The sequence below is a fragment of the Lithobates pipiens genome, unplaced genomic scaffold, assembly GCF_037356315.1.
Source record: "Lithobates pipiens isolate NorthernLeopardFrog02 unplaced genomic scaffold, aLitPip1_a1.2 Scaffold_8, whole genome shotgun sequence".
In the NCBI taxonomy this organism is placed as follows: Eukaryota; Metazoa; Chordata; class Amphibia; order Anura; family Ranidae; genus Lithobates; species Lithobates pipiens.
Genome location: NW_027507903.1, coordinates 91,306,742 through 91,332,123, shown reverse-complemented (window position 1 = coordinate 91,332,123; position 25,382 = coordinate 91,306,742). Strand labels below are relative to the sequence as shown.

General features: G+C 45.2%; 1 protein-coding gene across 2 annotated transcripts in view; it reads left to right on the top strand.

Moving 5' to 3' along the window:
• The window catches only part of THSD4 (thrombospondin type 1 domain containing 4), a 975,100-nt gene that overhangs the window by 267,183 nt on the left and 682,535 nt on the right, over positions 1–25,382 (top strand). For both annotated transcript variants that reach the window (XM_077470293.1, XM_077470292.1), the window contains exon 5: positions 1,125–1,554. In XM_077470293.1, the coding sequence (XP_077326419.1) occupies positions 1,125–1,554 (430 nt within the window). The remainder of the gene's footprint in view (positions 1–1,124; positions 1,555–25,382) is intronic.

Below are 25,382 nucleotides of genomic sequence, written 5' to 3'. Positions count from 1 at the left end.
GCAGGAACTAAGCGAGGAGGAGATAATGCCCATGGGCTGTGGACTGGGTGTTGAGGTGTTTTCACATATGCACAGAGGAATGAACATTGAGGGGTTACCAAAACTGAGCTGAGGCAGATGGGTAAGGGGTTAATGCTTCTACATTGAGGACTGAGGGGGGTTAACACTTTTTTGTGGTGGCTGATCACTGAGTGGTTAATGCAGGTGCGGCTGCTGCAGAACTGAGCTTCGGCACTGAGTTCTGACTCTCTTGACTATGTGTCTGAGCTCAGAGTACAATATCTATGGGTAAAACATAGATAGTGTTAAATGCAGTTTGTGTGGTGCGAGTGTTGACTGCAGAATGAGTCTGAAACTGGAGAGTGTATGCTAGGCAAGGCATACAGGGGAACGACCAATCTATGCACTAGATGTGTGATTCCATTGTGTAAACTTGAGAAAAACACCAGCGAGTTTGAGTATTAGGATGAAAAAAGAATGCATTCATTGTAATAGAAATGCATGGCAAGGGCCATTGTCTTTTATGATATATAAGGCTGTTTTTATGATGCAGCCCAGTAATCTAATCTAGCATTACAGTAGAGACTAGATACTTTTTTTTAAATAAAAATGAATTGAGATTCCACATGCAGAGATGAAGTCTGCATGTGCAATTGAGATTGCATTTGCAGGCTTCAAAATCAATACAGTAATGATTCATTGAGATGCCACTTGCAGTTTAACAAGTAGAGTCTCACTGAATTTTTACTGGTATGGTCTTGGCTGCCTCTGCTTCTTTTCAAGAGTTACCCGTAGAGGATTTAGAATGGCTGAAAGTTTGCAAGTTACATGAAAAAATCTCCTCTTGATAGGCACAAATTTGTCATTCCTAAATTGAGGGAACTATTCATTATGGCCTGAAATGTCAAATTTAGATGGTTGTTTTGTTTTGCTTGAAAATAACCATTGAGGGTATTTGTTGCATCCCGTGTTACCCCACTTACAACCTGACTTTTATCTCAGTTTTCAGTTTCTGATCATAATCATCTAAATTAAGAAGCAGCATGTTTTACAGTACACCTTACTGTGTATATTGTATTTTAAATATTGAAAGAATATTTTTTTTTTCTTCTTTTTTTATCTAGAAACAGGACAAGAACTCCAATTAGTCCAGGATCATATGGCTATGGAAAGATTCCTTATATATTACCTCTACAAAGTGACACAGGCCAAAACATCCCAAGAAAAAAAAGACAGATTCAGCTAGGGCGACAGCCTATGTCTGGACAAAATACAGCCCAGGGCCAGTCCTTCAGCCTCCCATCAACTCATCATAGTCATCTTTACCAGGATGAGCTTTATTCTTCAATCAGGCAAGAGTCTTCTCAGTCTTCATCAAATCCGCAGTTTTCTCATTCCCAGCCCCTTCCGATGGCACAAAGTTCATTCCCTGATGCTACTAGACAAGGTTCCACCTCCCTAAATCTGCTCCGAGATAGACCACTGGGACAAAGTGGATCTACAGCCATTACTTGTACTGGTGCCTACAAACAGTACAAATTGTGCAATAAACAGGTATGTTCAAATTTTTCACTTTTTGTATCTGTGCCGCTAGCTACATTTTATGATTGCAGTACCAAGGAGAGTTTGGATTTAACACAATATAGGTATTTGGTTACAATATCTTGTGACTCCATTCAAGTCCTCAATATAATTGGTAAGCCCTGATAAAGGGGGAGTATTGTTGCCCCAAAAAGCAGTGGTTGTTTTTATGTGATCAAACAATGAACATATAAAATCATCTTGGGCTCTAAAATTGTAAAGTTAAATAAAACTAAAGTGACTGGTGCATATTTGTTAACAACCCCACCTAAAGTCAAAGTTCAGTCAAAAGTGAACTAAGGCTAAACCTACTCCCATTCTAATCCTATTCTATCTAACCCTATTCATAAGCTGCTCCAGCCCGGTCTTATGATCAGCTGCCAGTGGTGGCTTCAGTGTAGAAGAGGGGCAGTCGACATTATTTGCCCTATAGTAAGCTCAGGCGACATTGGATGCCCTATAATAAGCCCTATGGGTGAGGTCATCTCCCAGGCATTTGTAGCTGTTTTCGGCAATCTTTTTTGTATACAGAAGCCACTACTGGAGAGATTATGTGACGGGAGTGGCTTCAGAATAGGTAAGTATATGGCTTTTTTCTTTACAGGGTTAGATAGAATAGTCTATCTAACTAAGGCTAAAATAGTAGGCTAAGGCTAAATAGTAGGTTTAGCCTTAGTTAGCTTTTGACTGAACTTTCACTTTAAAGTCAAGAACTCTACCCAAAGGTGAAATGTTAGCCCAACAGATCAGTGGGGGTCCTTAACTGTTCCTAGGGGTTAGGGTGGTATTCATTTTCCTCATCAAAGCCCAGTTTGTGAGTTTTAGATTAAAATAGTTCAGTATCTTGAATATCAGTGAGGCCGCGTACACACGGGCGGATTGTCTGTCCAACTTAGTCCGCTGAACCGTGTTTCAGCGGACAATCCGCTCGTGTGTGGGCTTCAGCGGACTTTTTCAGCGGACAATCTGACGAACAAAGTCTTACGGAATTTCCGTAAGACAGTCCAAAAAGTTCAAACTTGGTTTTGTCCGTCCAAACTTGGTTTCAGCGGACAGTCCGCTCGTGTGTAGGCAAGTTGGATGGACTAAGTATGGCGCATGCTCAGAAAGGGTTTACATGGCCGAAGGTTGCATTGCAGTGTATAGGACGTCGTTTTTCTAGTCCCGTCGTACGTGCTGTACACGTCATCACGCACGCTTTCAGCGGACTGTCTGCTCATCGTGTGTGGTCAAGTCCGTTCATGCTAATTTTGAACGGACTGTCTGTCGGATTGTCTGCCGAACTTAGTTGGGCAGACAATCCGCCCGTGTGTACGCGGCCTCAGTTGTACAGCTCACTTCTTGAGTCTTCAGCGATGTGATCTTAATTATCCCAAATGTCCGCAGAACAGTTGACATTCAGTAAAAGATTTTAAAGTTAATATTTTGTTTTCCAGTATTTAAAGTCTACCATGAGATGTGCAAGACCCTCTTCTTGGCTTTTTGCTAGAGGCCAGACACTGAAATGTTGCTCAAGACATTTTACTATAACTGTTTAAAGTGGTTGTAAAGGCAGATATATATATTTTTTTATCCTAATGCATTCTATGCATTAAGATAAACAGCCTTCTGTGTACAGCAGCCCCCCTAATCTTTACCTGAGCTCTCTCTCAATCCAGCAATGTCCATAAGTGCCTCGGCCCTCCGGGACTCTCCCTGCTAATTGGCTGAGACACAGCAGTTTTGCCATCGGCTCCCGCTGCTGTCAAAGTCAGTTAGACAATGAGGTGAGAACAGGACGGGCGCCGAACTGTGGCTTTGTGTCTAAATGGATATACAGAGCAGTGGCTCGGGTGCCCCCATAGAAAGCTGCTTGCTGTGGGGGCACTCAACATGAGGGAGGGGCCAGGAGCACCAATGAGAGACCCAAGAAGAGGGCAATCTGGGCTGCTCTGTGCAAAGCCACTACACAGAGTGAGTAAATATAACATGTTTGTTATTTTTATAGAAAAAAAAAATTGACTTTACAATCACTTTATAAAAACCTGCCAAAGTGTGAATTCTAGATGCCCATGGCCATTCTATCCAATAAAAATTTGACTTGGATTGGACTCCATGGTCTTGGTTAGAAGGTAAACCCAGAAATGTTAGTGAAGATATTTTAACAAGCTACAATGGAATTTTGGTTTACAAGTAACCTGGTTAACGAGCGTTTTGAAAGACTAGCAACTTTAAAAAAAAAAATCCTGACTCAGTTTGCAGAGTGTTGTCTCACAAAAGGAGCAGGATCCAAGCCATTGGGGTGTGCAGTACCACATTTGGCCAGAGGTGTGGGGGCGTCGGTGTCACTCGGAACGATTAGGAGCTGTTCAGAGCCGCTCAGAAATACTCTGAATCACTCTGAAATATTTGGAGATACTCCATTCCCGAGTGTTTCCTAGCCTTTCCGAGTTCAGCCGAGCTGTCCCTGAGTATTTACAAGGCTTTCCAGCGCCCCTCCATCCCTGGCCACATGCGTTATTGCATGCAATAGAAGTCAATGCGGAATGAACTACTTTGTTTTCACTCTATGGGGAACTCACTTTAACCCTTTCATGACTAAGCCTATTTTCGGCATTTGGTGTTGACAAGTTAAAATCCATATTTTTTGCTAGAAAATTACTTGGAACCCCCAAACATTATATATATATATATATTTTTAGCAGAGACTCTAGAGAATAAAATGGCGATTGTTGCAATATTTTATGTCACACAGTATTTGCGCAGCGGTGTTTTAAACGCAACTTTTTGGGAAAAGGGACACTTTCATGAATTAAAAAAAAAAGTAAAATTAGCCCAATTTTTTTGCATAATGTGAAAGATAATGTTACGCCGAGTAAATAGATACCAAACATGTCACACTTTATAATCGCACGCACTTGTGGATTGACGACAAAGTACGGTACCTAAAAATCTCAATAGGCGACGCTTTAAAAAATGTTTACGGTTACCAGGTTAGCGTTACAGAGGAGGTCTAGTGCTAGAATTATTGCTCTCGCTCTGACGATCACGGCGATACCTCACATGTGTGATTTGAACACCGTTTACATACGCGGGCGCGACTTCCGTATGCGTTTTCTTTGCTTCGCGAGCTCGCGGGGACGGCGGGCGCTTTAAAAATTTTTTTTTAGTTATTTTATTTATTTTAAAATGACTAAATAGTTTAAAAAAAAAAAAAATTTTGATCACTTTTATTGCTGTCACAAGGACAGAAGCATCCCTTGTGACAGTAATAGGTGGTGACAGGTACTCTTTATGGAGGGATCGGGGGTCTAAAAGACCCCCCACCCCTCCTTTACACTTCAATGTATTCAGATCGCTGAAAACGGCGATTCTGAATACCGTATATTTTTTTAAAACCGGCGCCATTGGCAGCCGAGTAAACGGGAAGTGACGTCATGACGTCGCTTCCGTGTTTACTATGAGGAGACTGGAACGAAGCCGATTACGGCTTCGTTCCAGTTCCTCCCCAGTGGCCGGAGGCGGCGCAACTTGAATCGTGCTCCCGATCGAACGGGAGCACCGGTAACTGCGGTGGGAGGGGGGCACATCCCCTCCCGCTCCTCCAGCATAACAGCCGAGCGGCTTTTAGCCGCATCGGCTGTTATGGCTGGAAAGCCAATCACCTGCTGAAGAAAACGGTACCGGGATGATGCCTGCAGGTGCGGGCATCATCCCGGTATACCCCCCGGAAGCCGAGTACGCAGATCTGCGTTCGCTCGGCGGGAAAGGGTTAATATGCGAGTGCTTTGGATTACAAGAATTTTCCTGGAATGGATTATGCTTGTAATCCAAGGTTCCACTCTATTTAGGAAAAATGTACCGAAGGATGAGTTCTAGACATGGAGGCCTGTCCAATCCTTAAAGTGTAAGTTCATCATTTTTGCAAAAATTATAAAGGTGAACTTACACCCTCCTCATACCCCTGGTCCCTGCTGCACCTACCTCCATGGGTGATTAGTAGGGATGAGCTGAACACCCCCCGGTTCTGCCGGCACCATAACTTGTGAACAGGCAAACAATTTGTGCGAACACCATTAAAGTCTATGGGAAACATGAAACATCAAAAGTGCTCATTTTAAAGGCTTATATGTTATATGTTATTTCCATAAAAAGTGTTTGGTGACCCAAGTACTACCCCAGGGGACATGTATCAATGCAAAAAAAGTTTTATAAATTGATATTTTTTTCAGAGCAGCGATTTTTTTATAATGCTTGAAGTGAAACAATAAAAATTAAGTATTCCTTTAAATATCTTGCCTGGGGGTTGTCCTTAGTCTGCCTGTAAAGTAGCACATCTTTCCCATGTTTAGAACAGTACCACAGCAAAATTACATTTATAAAGGAAAAAATGTAATTCAAAACTGTAATTTATTGTCGGATCCCGGCAATATACATAAAAATCATTGAAAACAACAGCATTGGGTTCCCGCCCCAAGTCTATTACAAGGCGCTTTGGGTCTGGTATGTATACTAGTTGAACTCTGCACCAAAATGTAAAAAAAAAAATTGGGTGGGGGTCCCCCCAAAATCCATGCCAGGCCCTTCAGGTCTAGTATGGATATTAAGGGGAACCCTGCGCCATAATCTTAAAGAAAATCTATTATGGTGATTGAGTAGGGGTACAATGTCCCAGATACCCATCCACATAGGGGAGCGGGATCTGAGTGATGGATGATGGAGCATGATGGTGCTCCATTTTGCCTCTTGCTACACCATGGCGCACGTGCAGTCGCAAGACCGCTGCTGTGCTCAGCAGTTTGTTTGTTTGGCGGCCATGGCACACGTGGTAGAGCTGCACATGTGCCATAGCCTTTATCTGGGTGCACAAAGATTTGCGTCATATGCGATTACAGCCGTGTCCATTTGTATTTAAGCTGTGTATGCCAAGCATGTGTATTTAAGCTGTGTATGCCAAGCATGCAGTGCTTCCAGGCAGCTGTGGGACACAGACCAGGGACACAGAACAGGCTCTGACCAGGTGTTGCTTGGCAGGCTAAAGGTGCTTAGCAGTGTTGTTGCATAGGGGCTTGGTGAGCCCTGTTAAAGGGTCTCCCTTCTGAAGTGTGTTAATACTACACCCAGGTATTGTCTTTTTGTGGCTTGTAAATGTCTTCAAAAAAGAGGTGCGGGACTAACACTACAGGGAAAGGCATGCTTATGTCATCAGTAGTGCCTGATGAACCTAGTCGTATCCCTGCACCTATCTGGTATTTTGCCTACAGTCAATGCTGCTGCTTCACCCTTTATCACCAAGAATGAACTGTCCTCTGCCCTAGCTGGGTTAGAATACAGGATTGCTGGCATGATTACATCCATCCCGCAGGGTGGCAAGAAGCGTGACAGATCCCCCTCCCCGGAGCCTCCTAGTTTGGAGCAGGAATGGGTTGAGGATGGGGAAGAGCTAAAATCTCAGGATTCTGTGGAGGGGCTGGCAGTCCTCTTCTGAGCAATCTGGACAAAAAGATATGCAGTTGATATCTGCCTCTCAGTCGCAGTTTTGCCTTTAAGTTGCCTCTTGCAGAGGTTACTGAGCCCCCCCCCCCCCCGGTCCTCTTTGGGGTCCCTGAACACACAGGCTCTCTCCTTACACCTTCTGTTGGAACAGGCGGTGCGTGCTGATTGGGAACATCCTGACAGAATTTTTTTTGTTCATCCCAAGAGGTTTTCCCTTTTATATCCCATGGATGAAAAGTTTGTTAAGAAGTGGAGCATGCCTGCCACAGATGTAGCAGTCTCTTCCTTAAACAAGAACTTAACTTGTGCAGTAGATAACGCACAGGGCTTGAAAGACCCTGCTGACAATAAATTGGAGTCAGTATTAAAGGCTTCCTTTTATATGGCCATTTCAGCTATTCAGCCAGCTGTTGCAGCAGTTGGTATCTGCCAGTCCATAAAGGTTTAGGTCAAACGACCTGACAGGCATAACCAAGAGGATGATCTGGCTAAAAATAAGATAGATATTCCTAGAGCGCGGTGTTTCGCTGTTGACGCCTCAAAGGATTTCAAAGAAACTGGTGGTTGCAGGATCATAACCTGTGAAAGGGAAGATCCTTCCTCCCAGTAACTTGGATACTGACCACAGATGCCAGTCTCTCAGGCTGGGGAGAGACCCTAGAGGGGCTCACAGCTCAGGGGAAATGGTCAAGGACAGAACAGATCCTGCAATGTACTGGAGTTACGGGCAGTACGTCTGGCCCTACGGTCCTGGACGGTGGAGCTTCAGGACTGCCCTATCAGGGTTCAGTCTGACAATGCCACTGCAGTGGCCTATATAAACCACCAAGGCTGTACGAAGAGTCGTTCACCTCTGAAGGAGGGGAACCACATACTAGCCTGGGCAGAGGGACATGTGCCGACTCAGCCCCCTAAGCCATGATTGGCCAAAGGCCTTTGGCCAATCATGGCTCTCACAGTGCTGCTGTGATTGGCCAAAGCATGCAGGTCAGGTGAATGCTTTGGCCAATCAGCAGCCATCAATGCACTGCAATCTTGCAGTGCATTGACGGTCTCGCCATTCATTATGGGGCGTTCCGCGGGCGCTCAAATTTCCTGTGAACGCCCCATAATGTTCTAAATTCGGCGAACACCTGATGTTCGAGTCAAACTTATGTTCATCTCAAACATCAGGCTCATTCCTAGCGATTAGCTCTGACTGCCCAGGCAGCCAGTACAGCAGTCAGAGATTTAAAAGTCTAGCCCTTCTCCCCCTCCTTCTTTAGGGCTTCTTGGGTGAATCAGGACTATTCTAATTGGTCAAGTGGACACATGCCAGCCTGTATTTTTGACTGAATTACGACCTGAAATAGACCAGAAGACGCACGGGACTCCTGTGCATTTGGCACCAAAGCCGCTCTGGATATGTGTGAACCGGCTCCATAGGGAGGCAGTCACAATCTCCTGACATGCTAATTCGATATGGGGAATCCACATCCAGTTCGCAACAGTGTGAACCCAGCCTGACTCTTTCGGTAAAAAGAGGAAATATGAGAGGTTCAATAAAACTCTGCTGATTAAATAAATGTTATCTTCTCTTGTAAATGTATGATCCCTATTTAATAATGGATTTTCTTTCAACATATGAGAGCATGACCAGAAGCACTGATTGTGGATGATGGAAAAGAGTTTGGTAAAATTAGTTTAATATTGATGGACCAATTGATCCTGAACCATGAATAACTTCCCCATCATATATTTTACAGTTGTATGTAACTGTTCAGTAAAATATTTCAAGTTTTAAAAATAAAATCCTTGTATGGCATTTAATGATGAGGAACCTATTTTATACATTAGGTCGATTTAAAGAGACAAGAGTAAATATACTGTGTGTTATTTTATACACTTAAAACCGCATGGGTGGAAATAATTGCAGTCTGACCAAATAAATCACAGACAACGGGAAGTAAGTGATTTTCAGAATGTGTCCCAGTAGAAAGGAAAACAGAAGTGCACTGTGGCTTTTTTCAGTGGTTTCAATGTCTCCAATTTGTACAAAAGCATTACTTTTAACGAAGTCCTTTTTCATAGAGAAATAATGAAGTCCAAGTCAAGTCCATCATCATACTTTCAGATAGTTAAACACTTTATGTCAAGAGCAAAAAATCATAAATAATGTGGCGTGCTGGGTATTCAGTAGCAATAAAATACTGTATTATATAGACTATAAAATTACACTCCACTCCAGTGAGTGTCATAAGTGTTGTTAGGGAATGAAGCTAAAGAAAGATATATAAAGGGAAAACCTTTGTACAGACAGAAATAAAAGGACTAGAATTGCAAACCTTTTTCTAAGATTAGGCAGCCTATACACAAATCCATTTTTCTCATATCGTCTTCCAGGACAGCCTCTGAGATATAGGGCTCCTCCCTCCAGGACAGGAAACACGTCAACCCAATCAAATAAAGGGGTGGTCCTCCAGGCCCTCCTCAGTTTTTGTGTTTCCTGCCGGATGGAAAGGAGCACGTCGGAACTAGTAGGGGAGCTCCTTCTTCTCAGGGGATGTCCTGGGGGGAGCACCTGGTGGACCTGGCCCATAGAACCCCTCAGTCCGTTCGGTGGGAGGAGAGGGTAGCTATCAGTCTCCGCTGTCATTAAACGTTCGGAGAGAACGGGACCCCGATGTGCAGCAATCTCCCCCTCTACCTCGCTAACCGCTCATACCTGGTCGGTCGGATGGCAGGCGAGAGACGTTCGGATCCATTGGCTGGCGTTCGTAAGGAACGCACCACGTGAGTCGGTGGAGTTTTTGCGTTCCGGCGTCCGGAAGTGTGACAGACACGCTTCCGCCGGATTCGCGTCATCAGGGGGCGCTGCGGGACCTGTTCCAGTCCTTTGGGCGTAGTAGTGTGGCTACAGGGCTGTCTGGAGTGGTGTAAAGGCTCAGGGAGACTGAGTAAGACACTGGAACCATGGAGGGCGCAGTTGTGCAGGTGGACTCTGGTTCGGCAGGCTCCAGTACCTCTCAGGTAAGCTTGGTGAGGGCAGACCAGGACTTACACTGGGGGGTGGAGGGGTCACTCTGACCATAGTACCCTCCCGGGGTGGGGAACCTGCTGGTGAGGGGGGCACTTCCTAGGCAGACCCTGGAAGCACAGTGGTGTGGGTCAGGGGTGGTATTCTAATGGGACCCTGTTTTTCTTTGTTTTTAGGTCAAACAGGACAGAGCCCAGATACCTTTACCCAGAAGGAAATGTGCCGTGTGTGGGGCTAAGTTAGGCACCGGTTGGAAGAAGCCGCTTTGCCCGGATTGTGTCAGTAGCCTGGTTGAAGAGGACTCGGTGGCAGCTTGCCACAAAGTTTTGACATCCGTAAAGGATGAAATAGCATCCACTTTCCAGTCATTCAAGAGCATGATGGATAGGATGCAGGGTCCTTCTGTCTCCTTACCCAGGGCCGTGAGTATGCCCTCCTTGTCTGAACCAAGTCCGGAGGAAGAGGTGGATAAGGAGAGGGTACCAAGGTCGTTAGCCTCCTCTAGGACAGAGTTTACTTCTGAGTCAGAGGGGGAGGAAGAGTCCACTAGATCATCCAGATACAAGCTGTCTTTGGACGATGTGAGCGACCTCCTTAAGGCAATATATGACACATTGGAGATCAGGGAAGAACAGGTCCAACTTTCAAAACACGACATGATGTATCAAGGGTCGAGTGTACTGAAAGACAGGGTATTCCCCGTCCATAAATCGCTGATTGAGGCGATTCTGCTGGAGTGGGAACAACCGGAAAAGAGGCTGTTTTTTTTAGGTAGCCTTAAAAGGAGGTTCCCTTTTGAGACGGATGCGGTGTATCCCTGAAACAAGGTTCCCAAAATTGATGCTCCCTTGGCTAAAGTCTCTAAAAAGACAGATTTGGCCTTTGATGATATGGGTTCTCTCAGGGATCCCATGGATAAGAGGGGAGAAGTGCTGCTTAAGAGGGCCTGGGATGACTCTTCGATTGGGCTTAAACCAGCCCTAGCAGCTACCTGTGTGGCCAGAAACTTAGAGTGCTGGCTTACACAGTTACAATCTCATATCTCAGCGAGCACTTCCAGGCAACAACTGTTGAAGTCCTTTCTGCTACTGTTCAATGCAGTTGGGTTTTTGGCCGATGCCTCCGCAGAATCAGTCAAATTGGCTGCTAGATCTGCCGCATTAGTGAACGCAGCCAGAAGGGCCGTTTGGCTTAAAACCTGGACAGGGGACGCAGCTTCGAAATTGAAGCTGTGTGGATTACCTTTTTCAGGGGACCACTTGTTCGGATCCGGCCTGCAAGAGGCGTTAGAGCGCATGCAGGATAGTAAGAAAGCTTTCCCAGAGAAGAAAAAGAAGGCTGAAGGAAAGCGCTTTTTTTGAGGCTCTAGGCAGCAGAACCTGCAGGAAAGGGAGGTTCGCCCTAAAAAACATTGGTCAGGTCACAAGGGAAGGGGCAGAAGAGGAATCTTATTCAATCCTCCTCAACCCTCCCCTAAAACCCAGTGACTCCTGTGTCCTGGTGGGGGGGAAGGCTGGGGAAGTTCCTTCCACAATGGGATGCTTCAACCGGAAGTCCGTTCATACGCGATGTAATAAGGAATGGCTACAGGTTGGAGTTTGGTTCAGTTCCCCTCCCGAATTTTCAGGAAACCAGGTTACCAAGGGACCAAAAGAAGGCAAAGGCTCTGGGTATTCTTCTGGGAGACCTGGTGGACCAAGAAGTACTGGTGCAGGTGCCTCCAGAGGAATGAGTCTACTCCCACTTTTTTGTGGTAAAGAAACCTTCGTGGAAATTCAGGTTGATACTGAATCTCCGCCCCCTGAACAGGTTCATAAAATACAAGCGGTTCCGTATGGAGTCAATCTTCTCGGTAACCAAGTTTCTGTTTCGGGGTTGTCACATGACCACCGTGGATCTCAGGGATGCATATTTGCATATCCCGATTCATCCGGAGTCCCAGAGGTTTCTCAGGCTGGCAGTGAGGACGAACATGGGAGTGGTACACCTCCAGTTTCGAGCTCTCCCTTTCGGGCTCTCGGCCTTTCCAAGGATGTTTACAAAGGTACTGGCAGAGGCGCTGGCCCCGTTAAGGCTCAGGGCTATAACAGTGATTCCATATCTGGACAATCTACTGTTTATAGCTCAGTCAGCCCAACAGCTTCAGAAGGACGTGCAGGAGGCCTTGGGTTTCCTGCGTTCACTGGGGTGGATGATCAACCAGGAAAAATCCCAGTTGACCCCCTCACAGGAAGTCCTGTATTTAGGGTACAGGATCTCTTCAGTGGAGATGAGGGTGTTTCTTCCTGCGGAGAAGATCAACAAGCTAGAGCAGGCGGTAGCCCAGCTTTAATCAGGACGGGAAGCCCAGATCAGGGAGGTTATGAGAGTTCTAGGATTGATGACATCATGCTTTCCAGCGGTGGCCTGGGCAAGGCATCATCAGCGCCCGTTGCAGAGACTTATGCTCCGTTATTGGGATGGCAGGGAGCAGAGCCTGGATAAGGTTATGCCCCTATCTTTTGCCGTCAGGAGGTCTCTGTGGTGGTGGCGGGCCCAGGTCAACCTGGACAAGAGTCTTCCCTGGTCCCCACAAGCCACGGTGGTGGTCACGACTGATGCCAGTGCTCTGGGTTGGGGTGCCCACTTAGAGGGAATCTTAGCCCAAGGAACCTGGTCGAATGTAGAGGCAGGTCGTTCCTCAAACCAGAAGGAGCTTCTGGCAGTTTGGAATGCTCTAGAAACCTTCCAGTCCCAGTTACAGGGCAGGGATCTGCAGGTTCGGTCAGACAATGTGGCAGCAGTAGCCTATCTGAACAAGCAGGGGGGAACCAGAAGCCCAGCGCTGCAGGCTATTGCGGACAGAATCTTCTGCTGGGCCGAGAGGAACTTGTCCCCGATATCAGCGATTCATCTAAAGGGAACTCAGAATTTGCTGGCCGATTTTCTCAGTCGGCAGAAGGTAGGCCAGGACGAGTGGTCCCTCAACAGGGAAGTGTTCGAGGAGATTGTGTCATGCTGGGGAAGGCCAGAAATAGACCTATTTGCAATAGAAAGCAACAGGAAGATGACACCGTTTTTTTTCAGTTCACCCACAGGATCGGGCCAGGGGGATAGACGCCCTTGCCAATCCATGGCAGTTCGGCCTGTGTTATGCCTTCCCTCCTGTAAGGATGGTGGCGGAGGTGCTGCAGAAGTTCCGGTTGAAAGCTACGGACCTCATTTTAGTGGCTCCTTTTTGGCCAAGGAGACCCTGGTTTGCCAACATAAAGAAGTTGGCTGTTCATCCTACGATATTAATTCCGGTCAGGGAGGATTTGCTTTCCCAGGGGCCCATTCGGCATCCTCAGATAGAGAGACTCAAGCTTGCGGCCTGGTATCTGAGGAACAGATCCTAAGATCACAAGGTTTCTCAGAGAGAGTGGTTAAGACCTTGTTAGAATGCCGTAAACCAGTAACTAGAGTGATTTACGCCAAGATAGGGAAAAGATTTAACTCCTGGTTGCGAGAACAGGGAATTGGACATCCAGGGGTCCCGGCAGTCCTAGATTTTCTGCAAGCGGGGGTAGAGCTGGGCCTTTCTATCAGCACCCTAAAGGTACAGGTGGCGGCCTTAAGTATTTTTCTTCAGTCCCCTCTCCAGCAGAATCCTTTTGTCAAAAACTTCTTCAAAGCTCTGGCTAGATCCAGGCCTGTGAAGATGAAGACCTGTCCTACTTGGGATCTGTCCTTGGTCCTTAGGTCTTTGACCCGAGATCCCTTTGAACCCTTAGAGAAGGCGTCACTTAAATGGATAGTACTAAAGACAATATTTTTGATAGCAATCATCTCAGCTAGAAGGGTGAGTGATCTGCAAGCGCTCTCGGTCAGGGAGCCATTTTTGTTAATTTTAGAGGACAGGGTAGTGCTTAAGACTGACCCTAGTTTTCTCCCTAAGGTGGTGTCCACTTTTCATAGGACACAGGACATTATTTTACCAACGTTTTTTTCAGCCTCAGGCAGAGATGAGGCAAGATATTTGAGTTTGTTAGATGTCAGAAGAAGCCTATTAATTTTTTTGGAAGCTACTAGGGTCTTCAGGAAGTCGGACTCACTTTAGTTAATTTTTCGGGCGCCCGCAAGGGCTGCAAGGCGTCCAAATCGTCTATCGCCAGGTGGATACGAATGGCGATAGTTAAAGCCTATGAATTAGAGGGGAAGCAGGCTCCCTTAGTTAAGGCACACTATACCAGGAGCGGTTTCCGAGTCATGTGCAGAGAGGGCTGGAGCCTCTCCGGAGGAGATCTGCAAGGCAGCAACTTGGTCCAGCTACTCTACTTTTGCAAGACATTACCGTCTGGATTTATTGTCTGATAAAGAACAGACTTTTGGACAAAAGTGGTCCCGCCCTGACAAGGTGAGCTCCTTGCTTATCATCTCAGAGGCTGTCCTGGAAGACGATATGAGAAAACCGGAGTTAGACTTACCAGTAACTCTTTTTCTAGGAGTCTTCCAGGACAGCCTGGTTTCCCACCCAAAGTTGTTTAAGTTGGACTAAGTGGTGAGGATGTGTACTAACGTGGTTGTTAGTGTGTTATGTCTTTCAGAGCCTTCCGGCGGTTCTTGGAGTAAAACTGAGGAGGGCCTGGAGGACAACCCCTTTATTTGATTGGGTTGACGTGTTTCCTGTCCCAGAGGGAGGAGCCCTATATCTCAGAGGCTGTCCTGGAAGACTCCTAGAAAAAGAGTTACCGGTAAGTCTAACTCCGGTTTTTTTCACTCAACCAGCGGGTTGAACAAAAAAAAAATTGATCCAATTCCTCCATCCACACATTCAAGGTGGATAGAGCAATTCTCCTCGCTGAGCTATTGTATTCTAACAGCGGAGAGTCTTTCCTGTCATCAGAATACACTGGTCAGTGCTGATCGAGCGACTGAAAACACAACAGAGTGGTTGTACAGAAGTTGATTGGCAGATTTGGACGGAACCACTGAACCAACCACAGTGGTTCAGTGGTTCCACTGAACCAACCACATTTCGATCCATGTATGACCAGCTTTACTGGTTACCTGGCAGAGTCTGGTGATTAGCATTACCACCAGGTAGCTAGCATCATCAAAAGCACAAATCATTAGTAACAACAGAACTGAAATAGTGAGGAAATCTATCAGTGGAGAAACCTGATCCAGTGATAGCTGTCCAGTAGGGGATTTCGCCTCAGTTGGAAAGTTTTTCTTAACTTCTTGCTGTGTATTTGTGAGGGGAAGGAAATTTCATTTGATCATTCCCCATTCTATCAAAAGCTAAAAAAAAGTATTGGTGATACAGGGCTCCATTCACAAAGCAGTATTTTCTTCATTAAAAGTTTTGGTAAAATGCACCATAGCATTTTTTTAAATGGTTTTCCAGTGACTATGTCTCCTTGTAATGGAGTCACCCTTGCATGTGTGCTACCAGCTGGCACTTCAACCAAAAGTCTGTACACTGCATGCATGCACACAAACGGCTAGCCCCAAAGCCTATGGTCTCAAGCCATTCTTCTACGGCCCTATCCTCCCACCTCCTAGCAAATTGATTTACAGCAGTTGGGGTCTGTGCTATCCATTGTGACTTGTTCCATGTGGCGTGCTCTGTGTGCATGCTTCCCTAGCAGGAAGTTAAGGGATCTGAAGCCGTCAGTAAAGAAGGGTGAAAAAAGTCATTGCTGGGCACAAATATGCAGTAAACAATGTACAAGGGAATGTTTCCCTGCTTGATCACAATGCCTTCATGTAAAAAGCTTATAGCCTAAGTACAGAAAAAAAAGCAAATACAAAAATTAACACATGAAGCATACATTACAGTCAGTTAGGTGAGCCCCTTGTGCAGATTCCTCTTCTGTTAAGTGAAATTCTCCTCTATCAATGCTCCCCCCCCCCCCCACCACCACTTGCAAACTAGTTCATGGTAGCGGTTTCTATGAATAATGTAGCGTACAGGTGGCAATAGTTGGGCACTCTTGATGAATGCCTGTGACAGCTGTCATAGTTCTATTAACTCCCAATACAGTAGAAAGCTGTGGGGGTGGGCATCAATGGAAGTGGTTTTAAAAGTGGTTTATCAGCACAAGGGATACATCCTACTGACAGTCAGTTGTGTCCCTTGTGCGGATTTTTTTAAATTTATTTTTATTTATTACATTTTTTTTACTTTGACTGTACTTAGACTTTAATGGTGGGAGTAAGACATATGCTAATACTTTAAGTTGTGGCAACATAAAGGAAGCAAATAGTGTCTTAGAGAAGCTTAGTATACTCACTTGATCATCTGTCCCATGTGAATAGCAGTCCCTCTGCATATTTGTATTCCTCCTTGTTTAAGCCTCAAATAATTGAAGGAGTAGAGAGGTTACACCTGTGAAAGTCAAACCTTCATCCTTAATAATTCATGGGATGTTGCTTCTTGTTCACTCCTCGACAAAATCGTACATACCCTCTTGTGCTCCTAGACTTCTCATCACACAAGTGCTCTTGTACAATCACAAATGAGTGGTACTTATGGTACCTTTGTGTATTGTTCAGGACTCCACACCATAACTATTTCTTTTCAAGGTGCTGAACTCTTTATCACTAAAGCAAAATTTCCAGGGAAAGCACCTCTAGCACCAAATTAATTATGTAATAATAATGACACAGTGCCACATATAAAGCTAGATGAAAAAATATACTACATTTGTCAATTCTCCAGACAGTCACACAGGTCATTCTAGATGCTGTGGTTTATTCCACTTAGCTCCTGACATTTTTCTCTTGCTGCTGTTGAAGGCTAGTAGGACCACAAAATAAGATAACTTTATCATGGCGTAATATTTTCTCTGTTTCTAGGTCTTTACTGTCATTGTAGACCCTTGTGGAGTTATGTGATATGTTTGGAAGCACACATGTGAAATTGGCCCTCAGTTTTTTCTATTGGTTGTTTTTTTCCCTCTCCACTTTTTCTGTTTAAAAAAAGAATGATGTAGAAACCTTAAAACCTAAGTATAGGTAAAAATCAGGGAAAAGGACAGTTCTAATGCTTATTCTGAAGCGTCCCTTGTATTGGAAATCTTCTGTCCTCTGAAGCCCCCCAATAGGATGGACATAGGCGGCACTCTTCATAAGTACCTGTGGCAGGTCCCTTGGATCTATTAAAGTGGTTGTAAACCCTTACAAACCACTTTGACCTACAGGTAAGCCTAGATTAAGGCTTACCTGTAGGTCCAAGAAATATCTCCTAAACCTACACGGTTTAGGAGATATTTGCCGAAAGACAGGCACCGCTGTCTACGGCGCATGCGCTGTAGACAACAGCGTGCAGGCGCACTGAGCACGCCGCTGTCAACGGCGATATGCTACGAGTGGCGGCTCCCGTGCGCATGCGCTGGAGTGACGTCATCGCGGCTTTGCCGAATGACAGCAACGGAGCAGCGAGACCCACCGAGAAGATGGAGGCTCCGGACTACAGGGGACAGCAGTGTCTTCGCTGGCTCCTGTGTCAGGTAAGTGACACATAATGGACTACTATGCGATGCATAGTAGTCCATTATGCTTTACCTTTGCAGGGAATCAAAGAGGAAGTAAACTCATCAGGGTTTACTTCCTCTTTAATGCCCATAGCACTGGAAGATTGTGGCTGCAGGGTATTGGAAGGGGCAGAAGATAGAGGATTTCAACTAAGACAGCCAGCACCAGAGCAAGGGGCACTTCTGATTAAATGTAAGGATCACCCCTTGTGCTGATTTTTTTGTTTGGTTTTTAAATTGAATCTAAACTTAGTCTCTATAGCTTCTACATTGTTCTTTTTATACAGAAAAGGTTTTAAACGCTGCCTCAGTGTAATCATTTGTCTCTGGTTAATCATTTGCCACAATTCTTTTATGTACATTTATAGTGAAAAGTTTTAGAGGTTTCATTGTAACTAAGGCAGAATAATAAGGACTTTACTCTTCCTGTAAGCTTCATAAAAGCTGGCTTAGTTTGTGCAGCAGCGTGCAGGTTTTAGGGAATGCTGATGCCCATATTCGAGTCTGCTTGAATCTGGTGGTGTTCTACAAATATTGTATAGTTGGAAACATATAGTCAATTATAATTCGTACACATTCCACTTTCCCCTATATTCACATTGTGTTCTACCTGGGTGTAGAGTAATCTGCAATATACGTAATCTACTTTATTTCCCTTTAGATATTTTAAAAGCCAGTTGTGAAGCGAACACACTTCTTTATAGCAATATATTTGCAAAATCTTAATACTATGTGTAAATCTTTCTTCACCTAATTTTGTGAATCTATAGGAAGGAGGCTGGCTATAATTTTAGCTGCAGGCATGTACTATACGACCAAGTTAAACCTTCCTGCTCAACAACACAACAAATGCAGTTAAAATTGGGTAGTCCACACCCAGCTAAAGAGACAAACTAAATGCCCCACTTAAAACATGTGCATATAGTTCATGGGCCTGAAATTCAGTGTTGTGGTTGAAGTAAAGCTCCCTGGTGGGTACTAACACGCATCATAAAATCCACATGTGTAACACACTGCAGTTCACTTATGCAGCTTTGGTGGCCCACTACTGGAGAATTGCCTCAAAATGAACCTCCCTAATGAACGACCTATTCTTTGACCTCTCTATAAGCAGGAAAATACTGTAACAATTAGAGAAGCACTATAAGACACAATGCTCAGTATGAATGAAGCTGAAGAAATATGAGACATGACAGAGAGCAGGGGTCTGCATGTCATCAAGAATAAGATCTGTCTTTGTCCTTGAATTCAAAAATGTTTTTTGTATCTATAGCTACAGGCAATAATGTGATTTAAACGATGTAGCGCAAAATGAATATTTTCAGCACATGTTTTATTAATGTTCCCATGGTAGTAAATATTGCTGAATAATGTTTGGCAATTATGGTAATTCCATTGTAAATTGGAAAGTCTGAGACCCTGGAAGTGAACTATGACATTTTGAACCTAATGATTTCTTAGATTGCTATGTACTTTGTGATCTGATAATGAAAAGGAAGCTAACTGGAGATGCCTGTAGATTTCAACTAGAGGAAAATAAGTAACTCTGGACTGTGAAAGCAACTAAATAGCGTGTTAGACTGGATGGAAGGGAAAAAAATGACTTGTCTCTTGTGATTTCACCTTTGAATCTAGGCAACTTGTATTTATTAGTACAGAAAGCAAAAATTATAGTTTATGGCTTTATTTTTTCCTAGGCAATATACATAGTGTATATAAATTGAACAAATTATACATTTTCAGTCTCTCTTGGGTGAGTTAAAAAGATCTGCAAAATGTCATACACTAGGAGTATAGAAAGGATACTTTTGCATGCGTTTTCATCTTTAGAATATAAATGCTTTAAAGTATGATAGAGTGAGAAGAGATGAGTCAAGCCATCCATCAGCACATTAACCCCATGGAGGTTACAGTGATTATCTAAATCTACTTGTATCTACAACAAATAATAAAACCATAGCTACTGAATATAGCATAGGTGATTTAGATGTGCAGTGCTCATTACACTATTTATGATAATATCACTGATATACTCAATTTAATTTAGTTACCTTTTTTTTGTTGCAGGAAAAAATTGTTCCATCAAGGAAATATAACTTTTTACTAATTGTACACACATGAAACGTGTTCCTTTTACAGTTTTGAAGTAAGCAATTAAGCTTGTTCAGTCTTATCGAACTGCAAGTTTCCATGTCCTCCATGGTATCTAGTTTTACTGTACTTATAAGGCAAAAAAATATACTATTATAATAATAATGATATATACAGTGCTCAGCATTGAGTACACTCCTTTTGAAAAGTACGATTTTAGTCAATATCTTAGTGAACAGAGGAACAAGTTCCAAAATTTTAACAAAACTACGTTTTATAGAACATTTGTTGAGCTTGTTACATGAAAGTAAGGTTAATAATATAACTTGGATCACAAAATCTTCAGTTTTACTAAAATTAGTTGTTGCAAAAATTAATACACCCAACAACCGCCATGATTTGTAAGGACATCACCGAGTCTTTTAGGGATGGAATGAACAAGTTGGCATCATATTGCAACATCTATCTTTTCCCATTCTTCAAAAACAACCTCTTTTAGAGCCTGGATGCTGGATGAAGAGTGATGCTCAAATTGTCTCTTCAGAATTCCCCATAGGTGTTTGATTGGGTTCAGATCAAGAGACATACTTGGCCGCTGAATCACTTTTACACCATCCTTTTTTAGAAATGCAACAGTGGCCTTAGATGTGTGTTTTGGATCATTGTCATATTGGAGAAGTGCACGATGACCAAGGGCACAGAGTGATGGTAGCATCTTCCATTTCAATATAGAGCAGTATATCTGTGAATTCACTATACCATCAATGAAATGCAGCTCCCCGACACCAGCAGCACTCATCCAGCCCCATGGAAGGACACTGCCACACGTGCGACACCAAACAGTTTTGAAGCCATCAGTTCCAAAAACATTTATCTTGATCTCATTGCTTCCGAGTACAGAGTTCCAGGAGTCTTCTCCTGTTTCAGAATGGGCCCTGGCAAATGCTAGGCAAGCTTTTTTGTGCATGGGCTTTAGGAGAGGCTTCCTTTGTGGACAACACCCATGCATGCCATTCCTCTGCAGTGTATGCCATATTGTGTTCACTTCCGTGGAGGCCCTGGACGTCTCTGAGAGATGGTTGCAGTTCCATGCTTGTAAACTTTTTGTATCAATTTTGCCACAGTAGTCTGACTGATAAGTAAAGCTTTGCTGATCATCTTGGATCTCAGTGGATCATCTAGACCTCACCTTTCTTGTGTAAAGTAATTATTTTTTTTTCTCAGGCCTTGTCACATTCCTCTTCCATGTGGAGCCATAGCTGACAGTATGAAATGGGAAGGGGTTTTCTTTGTTAATTAATACCCTTTTATAATCAACTGTCTTCTGGACACCTGTTTAACCACTTGTCACCCGCTATATAGAAGAATGACGGCGGCAAAGTGGTTTCAATATCCTAACTGGGCGTCATATTATGTCCTCAGGATATGAAGCTGCTGCGCGCCCCCGGGGGCACGCATCGTGGCAATCGGTGGTGCGGTGTGTCAGTCTGACACACCACAACTATGATCTCAGTAAAGAGACTCTTTACCACATAATCAGCCGTGTCCAATCATGGCTGATCACAGCTTAAATAGGAAGAGTCTGTCAGGTGTGAGTAGAGGAGAGCCGATCGGCTGCGCCTCTGTCAGGGGAGTTTGTGCTGATCGATTCGACTGCCCACACTGGACCACCAGGGACGCCACCAGACCACCAGGGATGCCCAGCACCAGGTATGCCACCCTAGACCACCAGGGATGCCAATCAGTGCCCACAATGGATGCCAATCAGTGCCCACAATGGGCATCACTGATTGGCATGCATTATTGTTTGGCACTGATTGACATCCATCAGTACAATACTTTACACTACAATGCCGCCTATCAGTGCCCACCCATGCCGCCTATCAGTGCCCAACCATGCCGCCTATAAATACCCATCTGTGCCCATCCGTTCCGCCTATCCATGCTCATCCATGCCGCCTATCCTTACCCATCCGTGCCACCTATCCATGCCAATCCATGCCCCCTATCAGTGCCTATTTGTGCCATCTATCAGTGCCACTTCATTAGTGCCACCTCATCGGTGCCCATCAGTGCCGTCTTATCAGAGCCCGTCAGTGCAGCCCCATCAGTGCCCATCAGTAAAGGAGAAAACTTACTTATTTACATAGTTTTGTAACTGAAACAAAAAAAATTTGTTTTCAAAATTTTCGGTCTTTTTTTTTGTTTAGCAGAAAATAAAAATCCCACAGGCGATCAAATGCCACCAAAAGAAAGCTCTATTTATGGGAACAAAATGATAAAAATGTAGTTTGAGTACAGTGTAGCATGACTGTGCAATTGTCATTCAAAGTGCAAGGGGCAAGAAGGAGTATAAGTGCCCTGTATTGAAATGGTTAATGAATAATTTGACTCACCTGTAGTTGATTTCTTGTTAACTAGGATTTTGTTGCCTAAAATTTAGCTTTGCTCCTAAGGCCCCTTTCACACTGGGGGAGCGGCATCGGCAGTAAAATGGCGCAATTTTTAGTGGCGGTATTTGCCCACTAGCAGAGAGGTTTTACCACCCTGCTAGCGGCTGAGAAAGGGTTAAAACCACCGCAAAGCGCTGCTGCAGCAGCTCTTTGCCGGCGGTATAACCGCGCTGCCCTATCGATTTCAATGGGCAGGAGTGGTGAAGGAGTGGTGTATACACCACTCCTTCACCGCTCCAAAATGCTGCTAGCAGGACTTTTTCTTACCATCCTGCTAGCGCACAGCTCCAGTGTGAAAGCCCTCGGAGCTTTCACACTGGAGACACAGCAGCGGCTGTTTCAGGTCGGTTTTCAGGCACTATTTTTAGCGCAATAGCGCCTGCAAAATGACCCAGTGTGAAAGGGGTCTAAAGCCGCGTACACACGTAGCCGTCTGTCCGACGTACTTAGTCTGGCGGACTTCCCGCCAGACTGTCCGTCGGACTTTCCGAACGGGCTACTTGCCCACACACGGCACTTTTTCAGCGGACTAATACGGCGTACTAAGTCCGCCGTACTATCCGCCCTACTTTTGAAATGAACGGACTCGCCCACACACGCGGAGGAAAGTCCGCTCATTTTGAGCGGGTCTCCAGGTAGGCGGGGCCCGCGAAGTTGACGACGCTGGCCCCGCCGCCTGGTATGGACTTAAAGGGGAACCCCAACGCCGAAAAAAATCGGCGTGGGGTCTCCCCAAAGTCCTCAATAGACCCTTGTCCGAGCACGCTACCCGGCCGGCCAGGAAAGGGGGGGCGAGCGAGCGCCCCCCCCCCTCCTGAGCCGTACCAGGCCACGTGCCCTCAACATGGAGGGTGCCTTGGGGAAGGGGGGGCCGCGCGGCCCCCCCACCCCAAAGCACCTTGTCCCCATGTTGATGAGGACAAGGGCCTCTTCCTGACAACCCTGGCCGTTGGTTGTCGGGGTCTGCGGGCGGAGGGCTTATCGGAATCCGGGAGCCCCCTTTAATAAGGGGGCCCCCGGATACCAGCCTCCCACCCTATGTGAATGAGTATGGGGTACAATGTACCCCTACCCATTCACCTGTAAAATAAAAGTACAAAAAAAACACAACACACGAGATAAAATACTTTATTGCACAGCTCCGAGGGTCTTCCGTCTTCGGGGGTCTTCTCGCCGGACTCCTCCGCTATCTTCTTGTAGCTCTTTTGCTAGCGGAGGAGTCCGGCTTTCTTCCTCGCCGCTGGCCTCTTCTTCCGACTTTGGGGGTCTTGTCCCCCTCTTCGGTTCTTCTGCCGGGCCACCGCGCTTTCTTATAGCTCTTTTACAGGCGGTGGCCCGGTCTTCTGTCGCCGCCGCTGTCGCCTTCCGTTCTTCTTCTCTTCTTCTTCTTCAGATGTTGCCTCGCCGAGTCCTCCGCTCACAATGACAGGGAACGGGCACGCGGCGACTTATATAGGGACAAGAGACGGGGTCTTCGGTGGATGTCACATGGGTTCATGTCACATGGCGACCACGCCCCCTTACGATGTCACAGTCCCGGAGGATGCTGGGACTGTCGCCATGTGACATCAACCCATGTGACATCCACCGAAGACCCCGCCCCTTGTCCCTATATAAGTCGCCGCGTGCCCGTTCCCTGTCATTGTGAGCGGAGGACTCGGCGAGGCAACATCTGAAGAAGAAGAACAGAAGAACGGAAGGCGGCGGCGGCGGCGACAGAGGACCGGAGCTGTGCAATTAAATATTTTATCTCGTGTGTTGTGTTATTTTTGTACTTTTATTTTACAGGTGAATGGGTAGGGATACATTGTACCCAATACTCATTCACATAGGGTGGGGGGCCGGTATCCGGGGGCCCCCTTATTAAAGGGGGCTCCCGGATTCCGATAAGCCCCCCGCCCGCAGACCCCGACAACCAACGGCCAGGGTTGTCGGGAAGAGGCCCTTGTCCTCATCAACATGGGGACAAGGTGCTTTGGGGTGGGGGGGCCGCGTGGCCCCCCCTTCCCCAAGGCACCCCCCATGTTGAGGGCACGCGGCCTGGTGCGCTCGCCCCCCCCTTTCCTGGCCGGCCGGGTAGCGTGCTCAGACAAGGGTCTGTTGTGGACTTGGGGGGACCCCCACGCCGATTTTTTTTCGGCGTTGGGGTTCCCCTTTAAGTCCATACCAGGTGGCGGGGCCAGTGACGTCTCCTTCGCGGGCCCCGCCTACCTGGAGACCCACTCGAAATGAGTGGACTTTTCTCCGGGCGGGAAAAGTCCGCTCATTTCAAAAGTACGGCGGACTGGCATACACACGGCCGGATTGTCCGCCGAAATGCGAGTCCGGCGGGAAGATTGGAGTGTAACACTGCATTCTAAGTCCGCCGTACTTTCGGGTCAAAAAAGTATGCCGGAGGCTACACACGGGGGGATTGTCCAGCGGACTTTTCCACCCGCTTGTTTCATCGCGTGTACGCGGCATAAGACTTTCATTGGGGTGTATTCATTTTCGTAACATGGTCTTGAATACATTTGTTAGGAAACATTTTTTGTGTGTGCAAATTAACACATTTTGGTTGCAATCAATGACCTTCATTTGTGGGAGTATTTTGCAGTATAGTGTCCCATAGAAAATGTTGATTCTGAAAGTATAGTAAAGTTTTTCTGACAAAACTGTTGGGAAGTACTCATTTATGCTGAGCACTGTGTATGTATGTGTATGTGTGTGTATATGTATGTGTATGTGTATATATATATATATATATATATATATATATATATATATATATATATATATATATATATATATATATATATATACAATATATAAAATATATATTATAAAATAATAACAGACAATTAACACGTTAAACTAAAAAAATGCTGGGCGAATCTTGTTGAACATCACTTGGACAAATTTAGTTATTTTTCTCACTGGGTGAATTTAAATGTTGATAAATCCACCCCCCTGATGTTTCTGTGATGTAAATGCATCAAGCCAGGTGCTAATTGGCCCTACTCCAGGAAGGCCATGGGTGTCACTGAGAGTTTGGATAGTCTGCTGCCAAAAATATCTCTCTAATAATTCTTGCTTGCTGTAGATAATGTTTAGATAAGTGGAAAGAATGTGTCAACATGTTGTAACTGTAAAGGACCATCACCATGTCTGTATGTAGATTGTTTAAGCCTTGCAGTCAAAGTACCTAAATACTTGTTTTAGATTAGTATATATGTAGGGGAATGCTTGGTGTACAATTAAATGCTCAAAGCACACTTCTAAAAGTAA